We start from the raw sequence: 17505 nt of genomic DNA on the forward strand, positions 1-17505 counted from the left end.
ACCTTGAATCCATTATCACTGCGACCAAACGTTGGCTGCCATCGCTTTTCAATCAACGGCTACACATTGACGACAGAGCGCTGAGAGTGTAGGAAACCCTGCACTAATTACCAGGGACAGGAATATGGAGGAATACAGCAATAATGAAACAGGCCAAGTGTCACAGTCAATACCTATAACCATAGTTTAACGACATCAATCAACCCGACAAACATCAATACATTGAGATCATCCCCAGATGTATATGTGTCATTTGTTTAGTGTCTTATCAATTGGAGTCTCCTTTTCCAGACATCCATTTAAGGATCGGATAACCGTTTCACCCACTATTAGAGTCTAAGCACAAACTGCGCAGGAGATCTATCCATTGCGTCTGCTAATACCTGGCCCTATCTGGGTGTTTAGGTTGGATGCGCACACAACCTCAACCAAGCAACAACGGCATAAAGAGCAACTTCCCCCTCTTGCCTGTTCCTTTTAAGACCCACAAACCAAAGCTGTTAGTCCTTCTTTCATTTTTTCCTTCCTTGCAGTATTATTTTGTGTGGTACTTTTGTCTTGACAGGTCTGACTCTACCTGCAAACAGGGGAGGCAGACTCAAGAGGCATAAGAGGATTTGGCCTCCGCCGCCCAAGCAGCAAACACCTCCAGGATGTGCCTTTGGCATACTGATGGAGGAGACACTGCTTTTGAGTGTGTGTGTGTGTGTGAGTGTGTGTGGAGCTGTCCATGGTTGAGGGTGGTGCCATGAGTGGCAGAGGGCTTGCAGTTAGCCGTCGGACTTGATTAAAGTGTCTGCCTGGGAGGAGATGGGGAGAAAATGAAAGGGGGAGGCGGGGGGGGAGGGGGAGGGAGCCAGGGGAGGCTAGCTGCACCTTGTAATGTGGGACGGTTTCAGAAGGGGGGAAAAAAGAAACACAAAATAGAAGGGGAGAAATGCCATCCGTCTCCGAGATGGATTGTGTTTTCCCTTAATGTGCACGTGATTGCCGACTAGGAGGGCAGCTCGAGACAGCCACTGCCTGCAAACTCAAGTACCCTCATTTCTCACGCAAGCATGGTGTTTTTCCTTTTTTTTTGCCTTTTTATTCTTCCAATTTTAGCATCATTATCTTTGTGCCAGACTATGCTTTTCAAAAAATGCTATTCCGCAAACAAACCATTCATTCAAAACCGATAATCCATGAAGCCTTGCAGCTTTGGATTCATGTTGGCTTCCATTATAAACGTTGTTAAAATGTGTGCATTAAATGGTGTAGTCAGTACTATTGTTGGTGGACCTTTGCACAGTCAAACTGTTTTATTGAAACTGAAAACCATTATTTTTATTCAAGGTTCAGTATCTAACTTACTGAACCTTGAATCCATCCCGTCGGATTAGTAAACCTCTCCCAGCTTTAGACCTGGACTGTTCATGTCATTCACCAGCACTGACCTTTGCCCCCTCCTTGCCAGCAGCACCAGGTAGACCCTGCTCTCCGGGTGGGCCCGGGGGTCCGGGGTGGCCCCTCTCGCCCACTGGGCCAGTCTCTCCGGTGGGTCCCTAGGGCACCAACACAACTTTAGCTTCCAGTCTCCCAAAGTCAGAGAGTGACATCCAGCTCCGCAGAGAGACGGCTGCGTTGTTTGCATCGTGGACTTCCCCCATCCTCAAAGCATTATGCTATGAATGCGTTACACTTATTATAATTCAACCCATCATCATTTATGTTTATGACGATGACAACATATGAACCAAAGTAAAGTTAAATCTCAAACTACCAGGTAAAATGTAACCAGCAGCCATAAAGGGAAACTGAAATATGAAGTGATGTAACCATAGGTGATGATTCAGCTATGGTTGAGATCCTCTTACCTGGGGTCCGACCACTCCTCCGGGCCCCGGGGGGCCTGTCTTTCCTTGGAATCCCTAAAGATAAAGAAGAGAAGTCCCATTACTATCAGACCATATTAAACACAACATGCTGCCATGGACCCTGCCATTGATGTAACACCACTTATGTCCTCGTCAAATGTGTTTGTCCAGGGAGAGAAACATTGCGGTTCAACGTCTGCTGAGTGGTGATTCACAATGCACAATCAGCCGTAAATCAGTACCACTACTTGGTCGACGACGTCTTTCAAATGTAAAATGTAGAATTATGAGGATGTCTATTGTGCTTCCCTTTTGGACAGGTCCACATGTTCTATATTGTGTGTTATGCATAGTATTGGCAGGTGTGACTGACAGACATTGTGTGTGATTTTGGCCATTCTTTAATCTCGACTATTTCAGTGACACAGATGAACCCTGCTGATGCATTTATGCATGGTTATTAATATCATAATGAGCGCACAGCCAACGTTCCAGTGAGTAGAACACAGAGCTAGTGGGTGGTCACTACTGGACCTAACAGAGAAGGAGGTCGACCATGGTCCCATTAAAACACAGATCTACTCTCAGCCTTCTGTATCTCCGTTTTCAATCCAATCAATATTCAACGTGTGCAGTAGTCTGTCCTCCATTTACCCATCTTTGTAACCTGCCTTGATTAAGGCAGCGTTAGTAATGGATGAAGATGCCATGGATCTGTCGGCCCCCTCTGATCACAACCACTCTGGCTCCATCGATCAGCGCGCTTCCTGATTGACGCGGATGCGTTATTCATCCATTGCTAGTCTATCGGACGCCATGGTAACAGCGCCCAAACCTGTCCCCTCACAAACCTGACAGACGAGCGGAGACGTGTAGGGCGGGGAACGGTGCGCTGGGGGGGAAGGGGCGCTGGTGAGTTTGATTACCGGGATCAATTCTTGTATCGGATGCTCCAGGGGCCCCACATAAATCCTCCCCCGGAGAAGGTGAAAACTCTTCATAAACGATGAACCTTGATTGAACCTTGGGTGGGGAGTGTGTGCATCTGTGTGTGTTTGTGTTGGGGGGGGGGGGGGGGTTGCAGATTACTGCGATAGAGTTTGTGAGAAAGGAAGGGGGGTGGAGAGGTAAATGTGTTCCAGGTTGTGTGAGCATTATGCAGCGGTCCGGGGACGGACGCTGCATACAAAGCACGGACACACCCGAAGATAAGGGCTGAGATAAGGGCTGAGATAAGGGCTGAGATAAGGGCTGAGATAAGGGCTGAGATAAGGGCTGAGATAAGGGCTGAGATAAGTGCTGAGATAAGGGCTGAGATAAGGGCTGAGATAAGGGCTGAGATAAGGGCTGAGATAAGGGTTGAGATGAGGGCTGAGATGAGGGTTGAGATAAGGGCTGAGATAAGGGTTGAGATAAGAGCTGAGATAACGGTTGAGATAAGGGCTGAGATAAGGGCTGAGATAAGGGCTGAGATAAGGGCTGAGATAAGGGAGGCTCTTCTGCACGGCCCTCATACTCCTGGCTTCCACAACACACATTCTGCAGCGCCATTGTTCAAGCAGGTTCCCTCACTTTCGAAAGAGGTTCAATCACTTCAGCAACAGTTGTTTGTTTGTTGGCTTGCACTTTAACAGCTTGGTTTGTCACGAGTGCCACAAACCATTAGACCGTCCATATTACCAACTATTTGTCAATTTACCAAAAATACGTTCGATCCACAATATTAGAAAACAGGACAGGGATGAGAGCAAGACTGCAGGGTGATGGTGGGATGGTGGGGATCCATCGAACCCGAGGTCCGCTCTATTAAACCACAGACGGGTCTGTAGAGAGCGGTGATAAGCTTTGAGTTTAAGAGATTAGGAGATATTGAGGGGAAGATGAGGTCTGGGGAGACAGCAAATCACTGATGGTGCATCAAATCATTGAAAATATATCTTATGGTTCACCGGATCAATTTTAATGCACCAGATCAATGTTGGTGCACAAAATCACTGTTGGTTCACCAGATCCCTGTTGGACCAGATATCTAATGGTTCACCAGATCACTGTTGGACCAGATATCTAATGGTTCACCAGATCACTGTTGGACCAGATATCTAATGGTTCACCAGACCACTATTGGAACAGATATCTTATGGTTCACCAGCTCCCTGTTGGACCAGATATCTAATGGTTCACCAGATCACTGGTGGACCAGATATCTAATGGTTCACCAGATCACTGTTGGACCAGATATCTAATGGTTCACCAGATCACTACAAAGTCACTGTCGGCAAACCAAATCCCTGTAGGTGCACCAGGGCTGTGTTGCACCAGATCACCAGGGCCAGATCTGTGAAGGACTGAGCAGTGACTCACTGTCTCTCCACGCTGGCCAGGGTGTCCGGGCAGGCCGTCCTTCCCTGCAGGTCCCTGCCAAACACAAACAGACACAGTCAGAGAGTGATGAACTCAACGTCAATCAAATCAAAGATTCCTGCCAAAAGATAAATACATTAAATTGTACTGGTGATAATAATTTATGCTTTAAAGTCTGAGAAAAAAACAGTTTGAACGTATTATTGTTCAAATTTAAAGTGAATTTAAGAATAATATAATCACCCTATATATAACCCTAACCCTAACCCTAAGTTTAAATGTTTTCAAATGTGAATAAATGAACATGATGACAAATAGATTACAATTTGAACACAAGGCTTTACTGGCTCGACTGTAACAGGAGGGAAGTCTCTGAGTAACAGCCACACTAAAGATCGTTTCACTTCAGTGATCCTGGTTCATCATTTATTTTGTTTAAGTGCAGACAATTGTTTTACTCACAGGTGGGCCCTTTGGTCCGGGGAAGCCGACGGGCCCCTGGGGTCCTTGAGGCCCCTGAGACAGTGAACAGGTGAGGAAAGTGAATACAACTGGAACAAGGAGAACAGAGCCATCACATCATCTTAAGAACACTTCTAACAAGTGCTCTCACAAAGATCACACGTTCTCACGGAATAAACCAGAGCAACCCGGCCCCAGACCGGCGGGGGGTTGCCATAACAACAACAACAGTGTTGTCTGGTTGCTTGTGACTGAACAAGACAGGGGAGCACGCTGTTTAACCTAACACGAAGTGTTAGGAAACTAGATCCCGAGAGGCTAAGGACAAAGTGAAAGGGATGGGAGATGTATATTTTTGGGATATGGATTTAGACATTCACAATACATGTGCAAGGGGTACCAGATGGGTGAAATAACTATATCAATGATTTCTGAATATAAGTTTCAAGAGAGGAGACTCAAACTGAGAAGGTAGAAGAAGAACAATAGGATAGAGGAACGGCCGAGTGTTGCTAATCCGTGCGCTGTGTACCGCACGCACACACACACACACACACACACAGACACACACACACACACACACACACACACACACACACACACACACACACACACACACACACACACACACACACACAAACACACACACACACACACCAGTGTATGGCTGCTCAGGGAAACATTGGCCAGCTGCTAAACATTCACAGACACACGCCACGGCTTTATCACCATTGTCCATCCCAAAGAGCAAAGGGTCCAAACGACAACATCTGCCTTCAGACATTAAGGAGAGGAAGGGGGGGGGGGCTTTCATTATGCAGAGGTCTCTACTGCCTCTGGAGGGCGGAGGACGAGTCACCACTCACAACCCCATCCCTATCAACACCAATACCACTACCAACACCATCGCCATCACCGAGTGATCACAGAGTCGTCTGCTGAACACAGGGTCCCTGGGGGGCCCGCGTGTCCCCTGAGTTACATTAAGGCAGGGCTAATGTGGGCTCTACTCACCCTCTCGCCGGGTGGGCCTGGGGGGCCGTCGTTGCCCGCTGTCCCCTGCAGGAGAGAGACCGAGCGGTCAGTTTCACACACACTACAGCACTCAGTTCATCAGAGCTTTCTTTTACTGCCTGGGACTACCGATGTGTTCGGCAAAACCTTCAAGGTTAAATTATATGTGCAATGAGTGTGTGTGTGTGTGTGTGTGCGTGAATGTATGTTTTTTTTATGTACATTTCTGTGTATATGCCGATTATCTAGAGATTTTGTGTTCATGTTCATTCCTTACGGTATTTTTCTGTTTACATTTTTCTTTGCTTATTTTGTCCCTTATATTTTACGAATAATAAATGAAAATCTGAAAATGAAGGTAGTGTGACGTATGAAGTACCTTGGGGCCTGGCTTGCCTGTGGGACCTCGGGCCCCTCGTCCACCACGCGGACCCTACAGTGGGGGATGGAGAGAGACGGAGAGAGAGGACATCAGAACGACCGACAGAGCGCATGAGATAGAGAGATGACATCAGAACGACCAACAGAGCGCATGAGATAGAGATGACATCAGAACGACTGACAGAGCACAGTGCATGAGATAGAGATGACATCAGAACGACTGACAGAGTGCATGAGAAAGAGATGACATCAGAACGACTGACAGAGCTCAGTGCATGAGATAGAGATGACATCAGAACGACTGACAGAGCGCATGAGATAGAGATGACATCAGAACGACTGACAGAGCACATGAGATAGAGATGACATCAGAACGACTGACAGAGTGCATGAGATAGAGATGACATCAGAACGACTGACAGAGTGCATGAGATAGAGATGACATCAGAACGACTGACAGAGTGCATGAGATAGAGATGACATCAGAACGACTGACAGAGTGCATGCACTTCTATAAGAGTAGTGCAGTCAGAGTCCAAGGTACACGCCTTTGTCGGGTCAGATGTCCTTTTTCAAATTCTGTGTCCTAAAGAAACAAGCCTGAAGCAAGCAGAGAGCAAGTTGTGCTTTGGTCTTATAGACTTATAGTAACATAATACTAATAATAATAAGTTACATCACCAAAAGTGTATATCATTAGCTATCCGTAAAGAGAAGGTTTTTCAATAAACAAATCCTTCAGAACAAAGTCAGATATGCATTCAAGACCTTGATGGATGTACTAATTAAATACTAAATGTATTTATTTCCATTCGTCATTTTCACTGTAATCACTGAGATAGCATTAGCATGCTATTAGAATTAGCATTAGCATGAGATTAGCAGATGGTTGTAGCGGCGATACGTACCGTCGGACCTCTCTGTCCCCTTGGACCCGGTTTACCTGCGACACCCTGTGATGGAAACAGAAATATAGTTTAATATATCTTATATATGGAACAGGGTGAACACTCTCTTTCTTATCCTAATTCATCTGTGGTGGAAGAGTCACGAACAAGTTCAAACTGTATATGTTCTGTGTTGTGGCAATCACTAGCATGTCGTCTTAATCAGTGTTTTTTATGATTCCCTCGAAGTGAAGTCACTGTGGAGAACCTGTGGAGAACCTCTGAATTTGAGTTCAATTGAATAAAATGCTTCAGGGAGGGAGCATCTTGCCCGGTTCTCTGCTACAGCCTTGTTCTTCTTCTTTCACTTCCTAAGAGTCTCTGCGTTGCATCCTCCTCAGTGAACATGAGGGACATCTGTGGCTTTCTGATGAAAGAACCTAAGCATTTTCATATTCCTTTCTTCCTGAACTTTGACCTCTGGTTTTCAACTATGGTCCTGATACAAAGCCACAGCATTCCTGCCCATGAGAGTCATTCTGCTGGCATGAATAATTTATTTCATAAGGAGGGGCTAGACGGGGCTATGGTGGAATTCAATTTTGTATAAGGCTTAGCAAGCAAATGGTGCACAGCCTCACCGGACTGAGGGTGTTTCTGTGTGTGTGCTTGCGCATAAGCGTCCTTGCCTGCGTACCTGCTTGTGTGCGCGACTGTGAACATGTCTTTGACGTCAACCAAGACATCACAGAAATATCTAACGTTAGATGTGTGTTTCACTCTGGTGACAGAGTCATTCTGCGTGTGATTGAGTGGGAGGCAATATGTTTCTCCAGTCGGATTTCAGCCGCCGTCAACCACAAGATACATTATTTTTTCACTTGTTTGTAATCCGCTTCTACAACTCTTTTAACTGTTGGCGTGCTCCCCATATAATTACATCTTCTTGGGTGGAGCACTTCTCAAACATCTGATCAGTCACCATGGACCCCACAGAAGGGCTGCAGATAGAAATAATGATGGACTATAAAAACTGACTGGAATTGGGGATAACACACAAACATGGGTTTTTGAACTGTGTGTGTATGACATGGCGATGGTATGTGTTGATGTGTGTATGTGTGTGTGTCTGTGTGTGTGTGTGTGTGTGTGTGTGTGTGTGTGTGTGTGTGTGCGTGCGTGCGTGCGTGCGTGCGTGCGTGCGTGCGTGCGTGCGTGCGTGCGTGCGTGCGTGCGTGCGTGCGTGCGTGCGTGCGTGTGTGTGTGTGTGTGCGTGTGTGTGTGTGAGTTAGGCTACGGTGTGCTTTGTGCCGAACCACAGCACAGTATCACAAAAGCTGGTGCCTGAATTTTATTGAGCTAGTAGAAGGTTAACGCTAATGAGATCAATCCCTGATTGCACTACATAACGGTCTTATGTGGCATTTAAAGGGAGGCTTTGCTAATGTCAAAGGCGTGCATAACGCAATCACCGCGTGCTAAGCGCCAGCACCTGATCGGCGAAAAACAGGAGGACAATGCCGAAGTGAAATCAAAGATCAACCGTGAACATCAATAACGATCATGAACTACATCGCTTTGGGAGCAGAAGTTATGGCCACTTATATCGTCCTTATCGCTGAGTGCAGCCACGTAGCATCGCTTCTGACGCAACCGTAAAGAGGGGCTCTCAGACAGAGGGATATTAGCAACCACATGAGGAGCGTTCCGCCCTGGAGAATATAGATGGAGGGAGCCTGTTGTGCTAGAGGGGCCGGTGTGCCTTAGAGAGCCCATGGGAGGGTGTCCTTAGGTGATGCGGACATTCTCCCCAACCACATTATCCATTAAACATAAACTAATGGCCGCCGTTCTGTACCCTCCTTGCTCTCCTCTTCAGCCGTCACTTTGTCTAGACAGACAGAGCGACAACTTGTTTGCTTCGAATAGACCCGTTTTACTGAGGCGTCGTCGTAAGACAGGGGCCTAGTGGAAACTAAATTCAGCCCTGGACTGGGGCAGTGGTGATGGAGGTGGTGGTGATGGTGGGGCTGGTGGTAATGGAGGTGGTGGTGGTGATGGAGGGAGTGGTGGTAGTAATGGGCATGGTGGGTGTGGTGCTGACGGTGGTGGTGTTGGAGGTAGTGGAGGTGGCGATGGCGATGGTGTTGGTAGTGGTATTGGTGTTGATAGGGATGGGGTTGTGGGTGGTGATAGGGATGGGGTTGTGTTGCTGGTGACTAGGGTGGTTGTGGCGGTGGTGGTGGTGGTGGTGGTGGTGGAGGTGTAGTTATTGACAGTCCAGGGGGTTGTTGCGTTCTCCTCTCGGGGCGACATTGATCCTGGCTCCGGAGGTCGTTTCATGCCGAGTCATCACACTGACGCCTCCATAATTGGAACCAATTTCCTTTTGTGTGGGATTATGATGGCTCGGCCAATGTATTACACAAACACTCGGGAAGGAAGTGTGTCCCTATCGAGAGAGTGTTTGTGTTTTTGGGAGTATGCATGTTTTTGCAATCCTGTCTGTAGCAGTGTGTGACTATGTTTGGTGAAAAGCAATTGTCCTTGTATATTAGTGTGGACATAGGCACACTCATTTGTGTGTGTGTGTGTGTGTGTGTGTGTGTGCCTGCGTGAGTGTGTGCCTGCGTGCATGTGTGTCTGTGTCTGTGGTCCTTACCCTGCCTCCTTTTTCTCCATTGGCTCCAGCAAACCCAGGGAAGCCAGTTGAGCCCTGCAAACAGTACAGTTCAACATTAGGACAGTTGCAGTGACAGTGTGCGTGCGTGCGTGTGTGGAGGACAACATGGGAGTGGGGTTGCGCGGGGGGCAGGTCAGGCGACTCCTGATGAGGAAGGACAGGCCCCAACAGGAGCTAGCTGCCTGTGTTGGTCGGGATCACGTCAACTCAGATTAGCATCTGCAAGGGATCCACCACAGAGGGAAGCTAACAGCGAGCTAACACCAAGCTAACAGCGCCTGTGTGTTCGTGGCACTCAGTTGCCAATGCGGTTGCGGGTGTTGACTGGGAGGGATGCTCATTCTGTTAGGGGCTTGGGTGTTTGGGTGTGTTTTTGTGCTTTTGGAAAAAAGAAAATAAGGCTTTGGAGGAGTGGCTTGAGTGGATTAAAACTGTACAGCAAAGCCACTGACAGGTCTAAAGTGCCAACTGCTATGATTTCCTGGCATTGGGCGGCTTCTTGGCACCATAGGTTGGAAAGCTGCTTAGGGAAACAGGGTACTCTCTCTGCAGCTTTGCATCTGAGGTGTTTCAGTAAAAAAAACACCTGCTGGAACCATCGTGATGCAATGAGTTCCTGTCACTCAACTCCTCAAGGATAACAACATTGTTTCCTATGAATGCGATTGAAAAATCATCGTTTTATGGTTCCAATTTGAAAATGAAAATTTCAAGACTCTCCATCAGACCTGGGTCTAAACCTCCAAATAAGGTCATGCCCTGAGTCGAATGTTCACTCTAGATGTTGAGGATAACCAAAGTGAGGGAGGCGTTAGATGTGCTTTTAATGGAAACAGACATCTTCATATTTTTCTAAGATTAAAATTACTACAGTTTTATAGTCATAATTATAATAATTATTTGCCAGCAGGAAAGAAATATCATTAGAAGCTTTTGTAATCTAAAGTAAGCGGATCATGAAAGACTCGGGACTGTTGCACCAGCTGTGAGCTTTTTTTGTGACTTGTTTTCAATGTTGTTTATGCTAACCTTTATGCGACGTACCTTCTGAGCCAATCCATATTAAAAAAATGTTTACATAAAGTCCAAACACACTTGAATGTAACTAAATTATTAAATAAAGTGAATGATATTAATCTTCAAACCCATATAGGCCACCGAGTTTGAAAGGACGCCTGCCTGTTGTTTCTTCATGCGTAACGTTAACCATTAACTGTCTTTCAGAGAACGGCAGGGGAGGAACTGTGACAACAGAGAAATATCAAGGACCGTGTATGAGGACTGTTACCAGGTGCGACATCGTTATCAGGAGCCAACGCTATCAGCGTGTCAATCAATGCACTTTGTGGAGCTGGATTAAGCACCATGTTATGATTTTGTTTGTTTTTATGTGGGGTGTTAGGGGGTCAGCAAGGGATTGTACCTTTGGCCCTTGTCTTCCTGGATAGCCTGGCAGTCCGGGGACCCCCAGTTTACCCTGTAGGAGGTCATCAATGAGCACACATTGCACTTCAAGCACCAGCAACAACAACAACAACAGCAACAACAACTCTCTTAGCACAAACAATGTATTGATGAGGAACAAAAAGTATCACACAAGATGTGTGATATATTTAATGTTTTAAATTAAATAGCATGATCATCTGAACATGTTGAAGACGTTACCCACCTTTTCACCAGCATGACCCATGGGGCCTGACTCTCCGTTAGGGCCCGCTCGGCCCTTGGGGCCCTCAGGACCATCCTCACCACGGGGACCCAACATACCCAGCTCTCCCTTTGGTGTCGCACACACACACACACACACACACACACACACACACACACACACACACACACACACACACACACACACACACACACACACACACATAAACACACACACACACACACACACACACACACACACACACACACACACACACAAACACACACACACAAACACACACATACACATACATACACACACAAACATAAGGGCATAAAAGGGGGGATGAAGGGAGAGGAGGAATGGGTAGAGGGGAGAAGAAGGGAGAGTAGAGGTTAATTGGGTTATCACGTATACGCAAACCACGGCCACCAGCAGTAACTGAGGGTTTTGTGAGAGAGCGGCGGCTCCTTACCCGGTCTCCCTTGAGACCCATATCTCCCTTGAATCCAGGGAAGCCATCCTCGCCCTGAAACGACACCGCAATGGAAATGTTCACCTCATTCAGACAACACAACATTGTTTTCACTCGTATACTAAGGGGTTTCGTCTGCTGAGCCTCGAGCTGCGTTTGTATTAATTGTTCTCGTTCCTACATTGTTTGTTTGATTCATCGTGTTTTAAAAGTGTCTGTTTCCTAGAGTGCCAGGAAGTGTGTCCATATTTGGAACTCAACGGCTCCATGCTTCCTGCCTTAAGTTTGGGAGGAATCACATGCCCGTTGCTGCCACCTGCTGGTCGTAATGCGTAACAACATTCCAAGAATTGGTAAAAGAATGCAAATCATTTCCGTATGAGTGATAATCGGGGTAAAATCGTTAAGAAAAAATGATCATGTTTAACATGTGCGAGTGTGTGAACAGGGATGGCAGATTCTTCTGAAATTATTTAATAATTTGAAACCCCTCTGGTCCACTCAAGAGGAAATGCCACTGTGAATGGGGTTTCAAGTGATGCTGAAGGCCACAGATTGATCTAGCCCTTCCTCTCATGTTGGCTCACACCCTCTTCCCTCCCCTCCCCTGGTCTGTCAGCTGCATGCACCCCTAGCCCTGCCTGATGCATTATGCAGCGGCCATCATGTCTGCTGCCACAAGCCTGCAGCTTCAAGACCAAACACACAAGGACAAAGACACACAAACACACACACACACATGCATAGACAAACACATTCATATAAAAACCCACACACTAAAAGATAAACTGGGCATCTAGACATAGATACAAACAAACAGATGCAGTCACAAACGCATGCACACACACAGACACATTACACACACTCACACATACTCAAACACATGCACCTAAAATGGTGAGAGGTGGTGTGAGGAGAAAAGAGAAGAGATATGCTTTATTCATAACTCCTTTCTCCTTGAGGATTTCTTGTTGGATCTCTGTGTAAATAATTCATTAAAGAGCAAATATGAACGTGGCTGTTGCTGAAACCCTCTCAAAGTTATTTCAATATATAAGCACTTAGACTAATAATTACTCAGGATAACAAAGAAAACACATATTTTAGTTTTTAACACAACATGCTGTAAATAATAAATTTGAACCCAAAGGTCCCACCGAAACAGTGGTGTGCCTCTCTTCAAACACTTTACAATCAACAGACTGACCCCAGGTCAGCAGCATCAGTCTCAGACTGTGGCATCCTACCTCGGAGAATTGAGCATACAAAATAAATAATTTTGTGGTTGTTGTTGTTGATGTATTTCTGACAGCTCAAAGGCCAACAGCAACCTGATGATGACAGCTGATAAAACACAAGAGGACCCCAGACCTGACCGGGGCGGCCTCAGTGTCTGCTGTCTCACACACACACACACACACACACACACACACACACACACACACACACACACACACACACACACACACACACACACACACACACACACACACACACACACACACACACACATAGCATAATGAGGAACACATCGGGATATGTACCTTCTCTCCCTTCCCACCCTTGAGTCCACGGACACCGTCAGCACCCTGTCAACAGAGAGGATAACAGGTTAGCATTAGATTAGCATTAGCACACTAACGCGGCTAAACACACAGGCTAAGGACTAGTGGCTGCTACATGTCTGCTACTTGAGAGGCCCCAAATCTGGTGTACTCGTCCTCACCTCATTCAGCTTTTTATTCACGCACACTTTTGAACTTGCACAGCACATGGAAATGCCACGTAAAAAATATAATAACGAAGGATAGGGGTTTAGACACCGCAGCGTTAACGATAGAACTGGTCCAGAAGGATCAATGGAGCTGTTGGAAAGAGTGGAAAACCTAAAGAGTTTGAAGAAGATCGATTGGATCAAGAAAAAAGACATCATACGCATGCTTCATAACTGCTACGTCATTCTTCTCCCTGTACCTCTACCTCTATATGTCCCATGCACAGCAGATCTAATGCATGTGTGTGCGTGTGTGAATGTCCTAGGGACCGTACCTTGACACCCCGGGGTCCGGGATAGCCAATGGGTCCCTGGGGCCCGGCCTGACCCTAGAGGAGGGGAAAAGAACAAAACCTCATTAAACCTGCTGTCACTACTGTACCCTAAACCATACTTAATGCACACACCCACATACAGTACACATCATCGTTTAGGTATTCCCTTTGTACGTCCATCATTCAAAGTCATTCAACACACCATCCGTAACACCAACGTAACCTCAATCAAACAAGCATGACCATCCATCATCCATCATGCATCGCGTGTCCGTCCCGCCCCCAACCCATCCATCCGCATCATGCAGCTAGTGGAGACTTACTAGTGATCCTTTCTCCCCTGGAGGTCCCTCTTTGCCGGGATGGCCCTGTTTTGAAGAAACAGAACCATGAAACATCTACTTCATACCATGTATGGAAACACAATAACACTTGTGATTCATATTCTTTGCATATGCTTTGTGCATGTCTGCTGCACTATAACAGCTCCTATATAATCTGTGTGTGAGTGTATTAGTGTGTGTAGATAGAGGACCACGTACAGGAGGGCCATCCGCTCCCGGTAAGCCGGCTAACCCAGATCTGCCCGAGGGTCCCTGGACAGGACCGGAAAGAGAAAGAGAGAGAGAGAGAGAGAGAGAGAGAGAGAGAGAGAGAGAGAGAGAGAGAGAGAGAGAGAGAGAGAGAGAGAGAGAGAGAGAGAGAGAGAGAGAGAGGGAGAGAGAGAGGGAGAGAGAGAGAGAGAGAGAGAGAGAGGGAGACATAAGATATAAGGTCAGAGGTCATGACAAAACAAGTTTTCTGAACAGCAGTGAGTAACGTCAATTTAACTACCAACCCATTTGAACAACTTTGTTGTTCAACTTTGTTGTTCAAACCATGGCTGGTACCACTAACACTTCTGCAACCTATTTAACTTATTTTATGTTTTTTTACGTTATCTTGTATTGTTGCTGCTATGTTGAGGTGTATGACTGATGAATAGCCTAGCCTAATGAAATCACTATTGTGTACTTAAGATGCAATAAAGGTAATTCTGAATCTGATTCCATTTGCATGCGTCCATGTCTTAAACAGTGCAGGTTTTACTCCACAGCGCGATGGATACTCTTTTTACTGGATTATTCGAGTCTCACTCATGCTTGTTGCTCTGCTGATTTATATTGCGTAATTCAAGAGAAAAGGAAAAGAAGGGTGTGTACCTTTTCACCGGGTGGTCCGATAGGACCTTGGGGTCCAGGAAGACCCTGTGACATGTAGACAAATAAAGAAGCATATGAGAAGCTGTTTCCATAGCAACGGCAAAAGCAAAGCACACACACAAAAACAGACGGACAGGCATATGACCAAAAAGCAGGCACATTTTTGAGAAATATTTTGAAGGTAGGATATCCTCTTTGGCCTGGGGGTGAGGGTATGGGTGGGTGGGAAGGATGGGGTATGGCTGGGGGGGGTTATGATGCACTGTGGTGGGTGGGGGTGATCGGGTATGGTTGGGTGGTGCGGGGGGGAATACTGAAAGCATCTCATTCATGTCCTCGTGGAATGCCTGCTTGGACTGCCCCACCTGCAAAAACTGACCACCAGCGCCTCAAATTACCTTTACCCCAAGGTACACACACACACACACACACACACACATACACACACACACACTATGTGTGTGTGTGTGTGTGTGTGTGTGTGTGTGTGTGTGTGTGTGTGTGTGTGTGTGTGTGTGTGTGTTTCCGTGTGTGTGCGTGTGTATGCATTTTGTGTGTCCAGGGATAAACATTAGAGAAAGGGAAGTTATAGAGGAAGGTTGGGTAATGAGAAAACCTGCTCATATTTCCTGGAGCTTGGATTGTCACTAACCAGAAAAAGTAAAGAAAGACTCTAAATTATTTAAGTGGAATCACACTTTTTTTTTACATTGTGAGTGAACATAGTAATAGTCACTCTTAGGGTATTTCTCTTCCTAAAACTAGGAATCCTAACATCACCAGAACTGAGTTACAAAAACATTTGTTTCTTTGGTCTGAGGTGGAGATAAGAGAGGTGTGTTTGATGTGCTCACCTGTGTCCCAGGAATGCCCTGTTGCCCAGGTGGGCCTGGCTCTCCTTGAGGTCCCTGAACCAGGAAGAGATAGAGACGTTATTCAATCGGATCATAATGAAGGTGTTGTTTGTTAAAATACTAACCCTGTCACCGTCAGTATTATCTCTATTTGAAAAAATCCAAAGGGAATACTAAAAAACTGAAAATACACACACTTTCACGTACAAGTGACTGTGTTAAGACATGCCAAAAGTCACCTGACGAAGGTTCATGTTTCCTCAAGGGCTAGTGGCCCCTCGAGTTACTTGCCCTATGGCAAAAGGCATTGGCCGTATATAAAGCTGTCAAACCTTCAAACTTCTTCCCCTGTTTTAAAATGGGAAGCGCTCTCATTTATGGAAATAAAGCGGCATCAACCCATGACATAAAAAGTGTAACATGGCTCTTCGTCTGCAGTTCAAACTGAAACCAAATTCCTCCATAAGGAGGAAGTAGTCTTTAGTGCGTACCATGTTTCCTTTAGGGCCGTGAGGGCCGTCCACACCGGCTACCCCCTGTGGAGATCACAGCAGATAAGAACACATTCAAGTCTTCTCTCACATATATGGAGATACGTTTCAACTCATTACAGGGATATGGATTTAAAATCTAACTATATTCATATATATGCTAATGTCAATATAATACTATTTTCATATATATGTAAATATTAAAATAAACAAAAACAACCTATCTTGAATTTAATGTTTTTTTTTACATCTGCTGGTTTCTTATACTGTGTTTATGAATTGTTATCTAACGTGCGGCCCCTCAACAGAAGAGAGGGGTGGGTACATACAGGCTGTCCAGTGGGGCCCGGAGAGCCACGGGGTCCTAGAAGACCTCTTGGACCCTACAGCATCAGAAGAGAACACACATTTAGAGATATCGTTCCTATAAATAAATTAACAAGGTGGTTATACATTGTAGGATTGTTATATTATGTTGCTATGTTTTGTAGTTTAATGCAGCTATCGTAAAATACTTAATCCTTAATCCCCTGGGACCATGAAAGTATTTCTGATTGCTGATGATCACAGTTAAACAAAGCACTCCCCCTGCTGGATGAATGGGGGGAATACAATCACCACTAGAATAGGAAGAATTTCAATGTGTATGTTTGGTGATGTGTGAGATGGTCATGTGATTCTAAAGTTTAGCTAGCAGAGTGTGTCCTTGTGGGGGTGGGGGGTTTAAGGGGCGAGCGAGGGTGCTTACGCTCTCTCCAGCCAGTCCCCGTGGCCCGATCTCTCCGTCCTCACCCTGTGGAAGGAAAAGCAAAGTGAAGGGGGGTCCTAGATTGTACCGGTTCCAAAATCTTTACTTCACCGGGCAAGCACACACAAATACACAACAAACGAACAAAGTAAGGCAATTGGAAGAGTTGGTGTATCTAGTGCTTGTGTGTCAGTGTGTGTGTGTGTGTGTGTGTGTGTGTGTGTGTGTGTGTGTGTGTGTTTGTGTGTGTGTGTGTGTGTGTGTGTGTGTGTGTGTGTGTGTGTGTGTGTGTGTGTGTGTGTGTGTGTGTGTGTGTGTGTGTGTGTGTGTGTGTGTTTTTCTAGAGGGGGCTGGATCTAACCAATCGGAAACAGGCAAGGGAGCAAATATATTT

General features: G+C 46.0%; 1 protein-coding gene across 7 annotated transcripts in view; it reads right to left on the reverse strand.

The window, feature by feature from the left end:
* Positions 1 to 17505, reverse strand: part of col11a1a (collagen, type XI, alpha 1a) — a 72578-nt gene that overhangs the window by 24771 nt on the left and 30302 nt on the right. For all 7 annotated transcript variants that reach the window (XM_030348462.1, XM_030348461.1, XM_030348463.1 and 4 more), the window contains 20 exons: positions 17112 to 17156; positions 16693 to 16746; positions 16364 to 16408; positions 15873 to 15926; positions 15019 to 15063; positions 14359 to 14412; positions 14140 to 14184; positions 13817 to 13870; positions 13312 to 13356; positions 11768 to 11821; positions 11314 to 11421; positions 11068 to 11121; positions 9624 to 9677; positions 6983 to 7027; positions 6073 to 6126; positions 5694 to 5738; positions 4680 to 4733; positions 4218 to 4271; positions 1857 to 1910; positions 1437 to 1544 (listed from right to left, as the gene is read on the reverse strand). In XM_030348462.1, coding sequence (XP_030204322.1) covers positions 1437 to 1544; positions 1857 to 1910; positions 4218 to 4271; positions 4680 to 4733; positions 5694 to 5738; positions 6073 to 6126; positions 6983 to 7027; positions 9624 to 9677; positions 11068 to 11121; positions 11314 to 11421; positions 11768 to 11821; positions 13312 to 13356; positions 13817 to 13870; positions 14140 to 14184; positions 14359 to 14412; positions 15019 to 15063; positions 15873 to 15926; positions 16364 to 16408; positions 16693 to 16746; positions 17112 to 17156 — 1125 coding nt within the window. The remainder of the gene's footprint in view (positions 1 to 1436; positions 1545 to 1856; positions 1911 to 4217; positions 4272 to 4679; positions 4734 to 5693; positions 5739 to 6072; positions 6127 to 6982; positions 7028 to 9623; positions 9678 to 11067; positions 11122 to 11313; positions 11422 to 11767; positions 11822 to 13311; positions 13357 to 13816; positions 13871 to 14139; positions 14185 to 14358; positions 14413 to 15018; positions 15064 to 15872; positions 15927 to 16363; positions 16409 to 16692; positions 16747 to 17111; positions 17157 to 17505) is intronic.

Source organism: Gadus morhua, chromosome 23 (genome assembly GCF_902167405.1).
Source record: "Gadus morhua chromosome 23, gadMor3.0, whole genome shotgun sequence".
In the NCBI taxonomy this organism is placed as follows: domain Eukaryota; kingdom Metazoa; phylum Chordata; class Actinopteri; order Gadiformes; family Gadidae; genus Gadus; species Gadus morhua.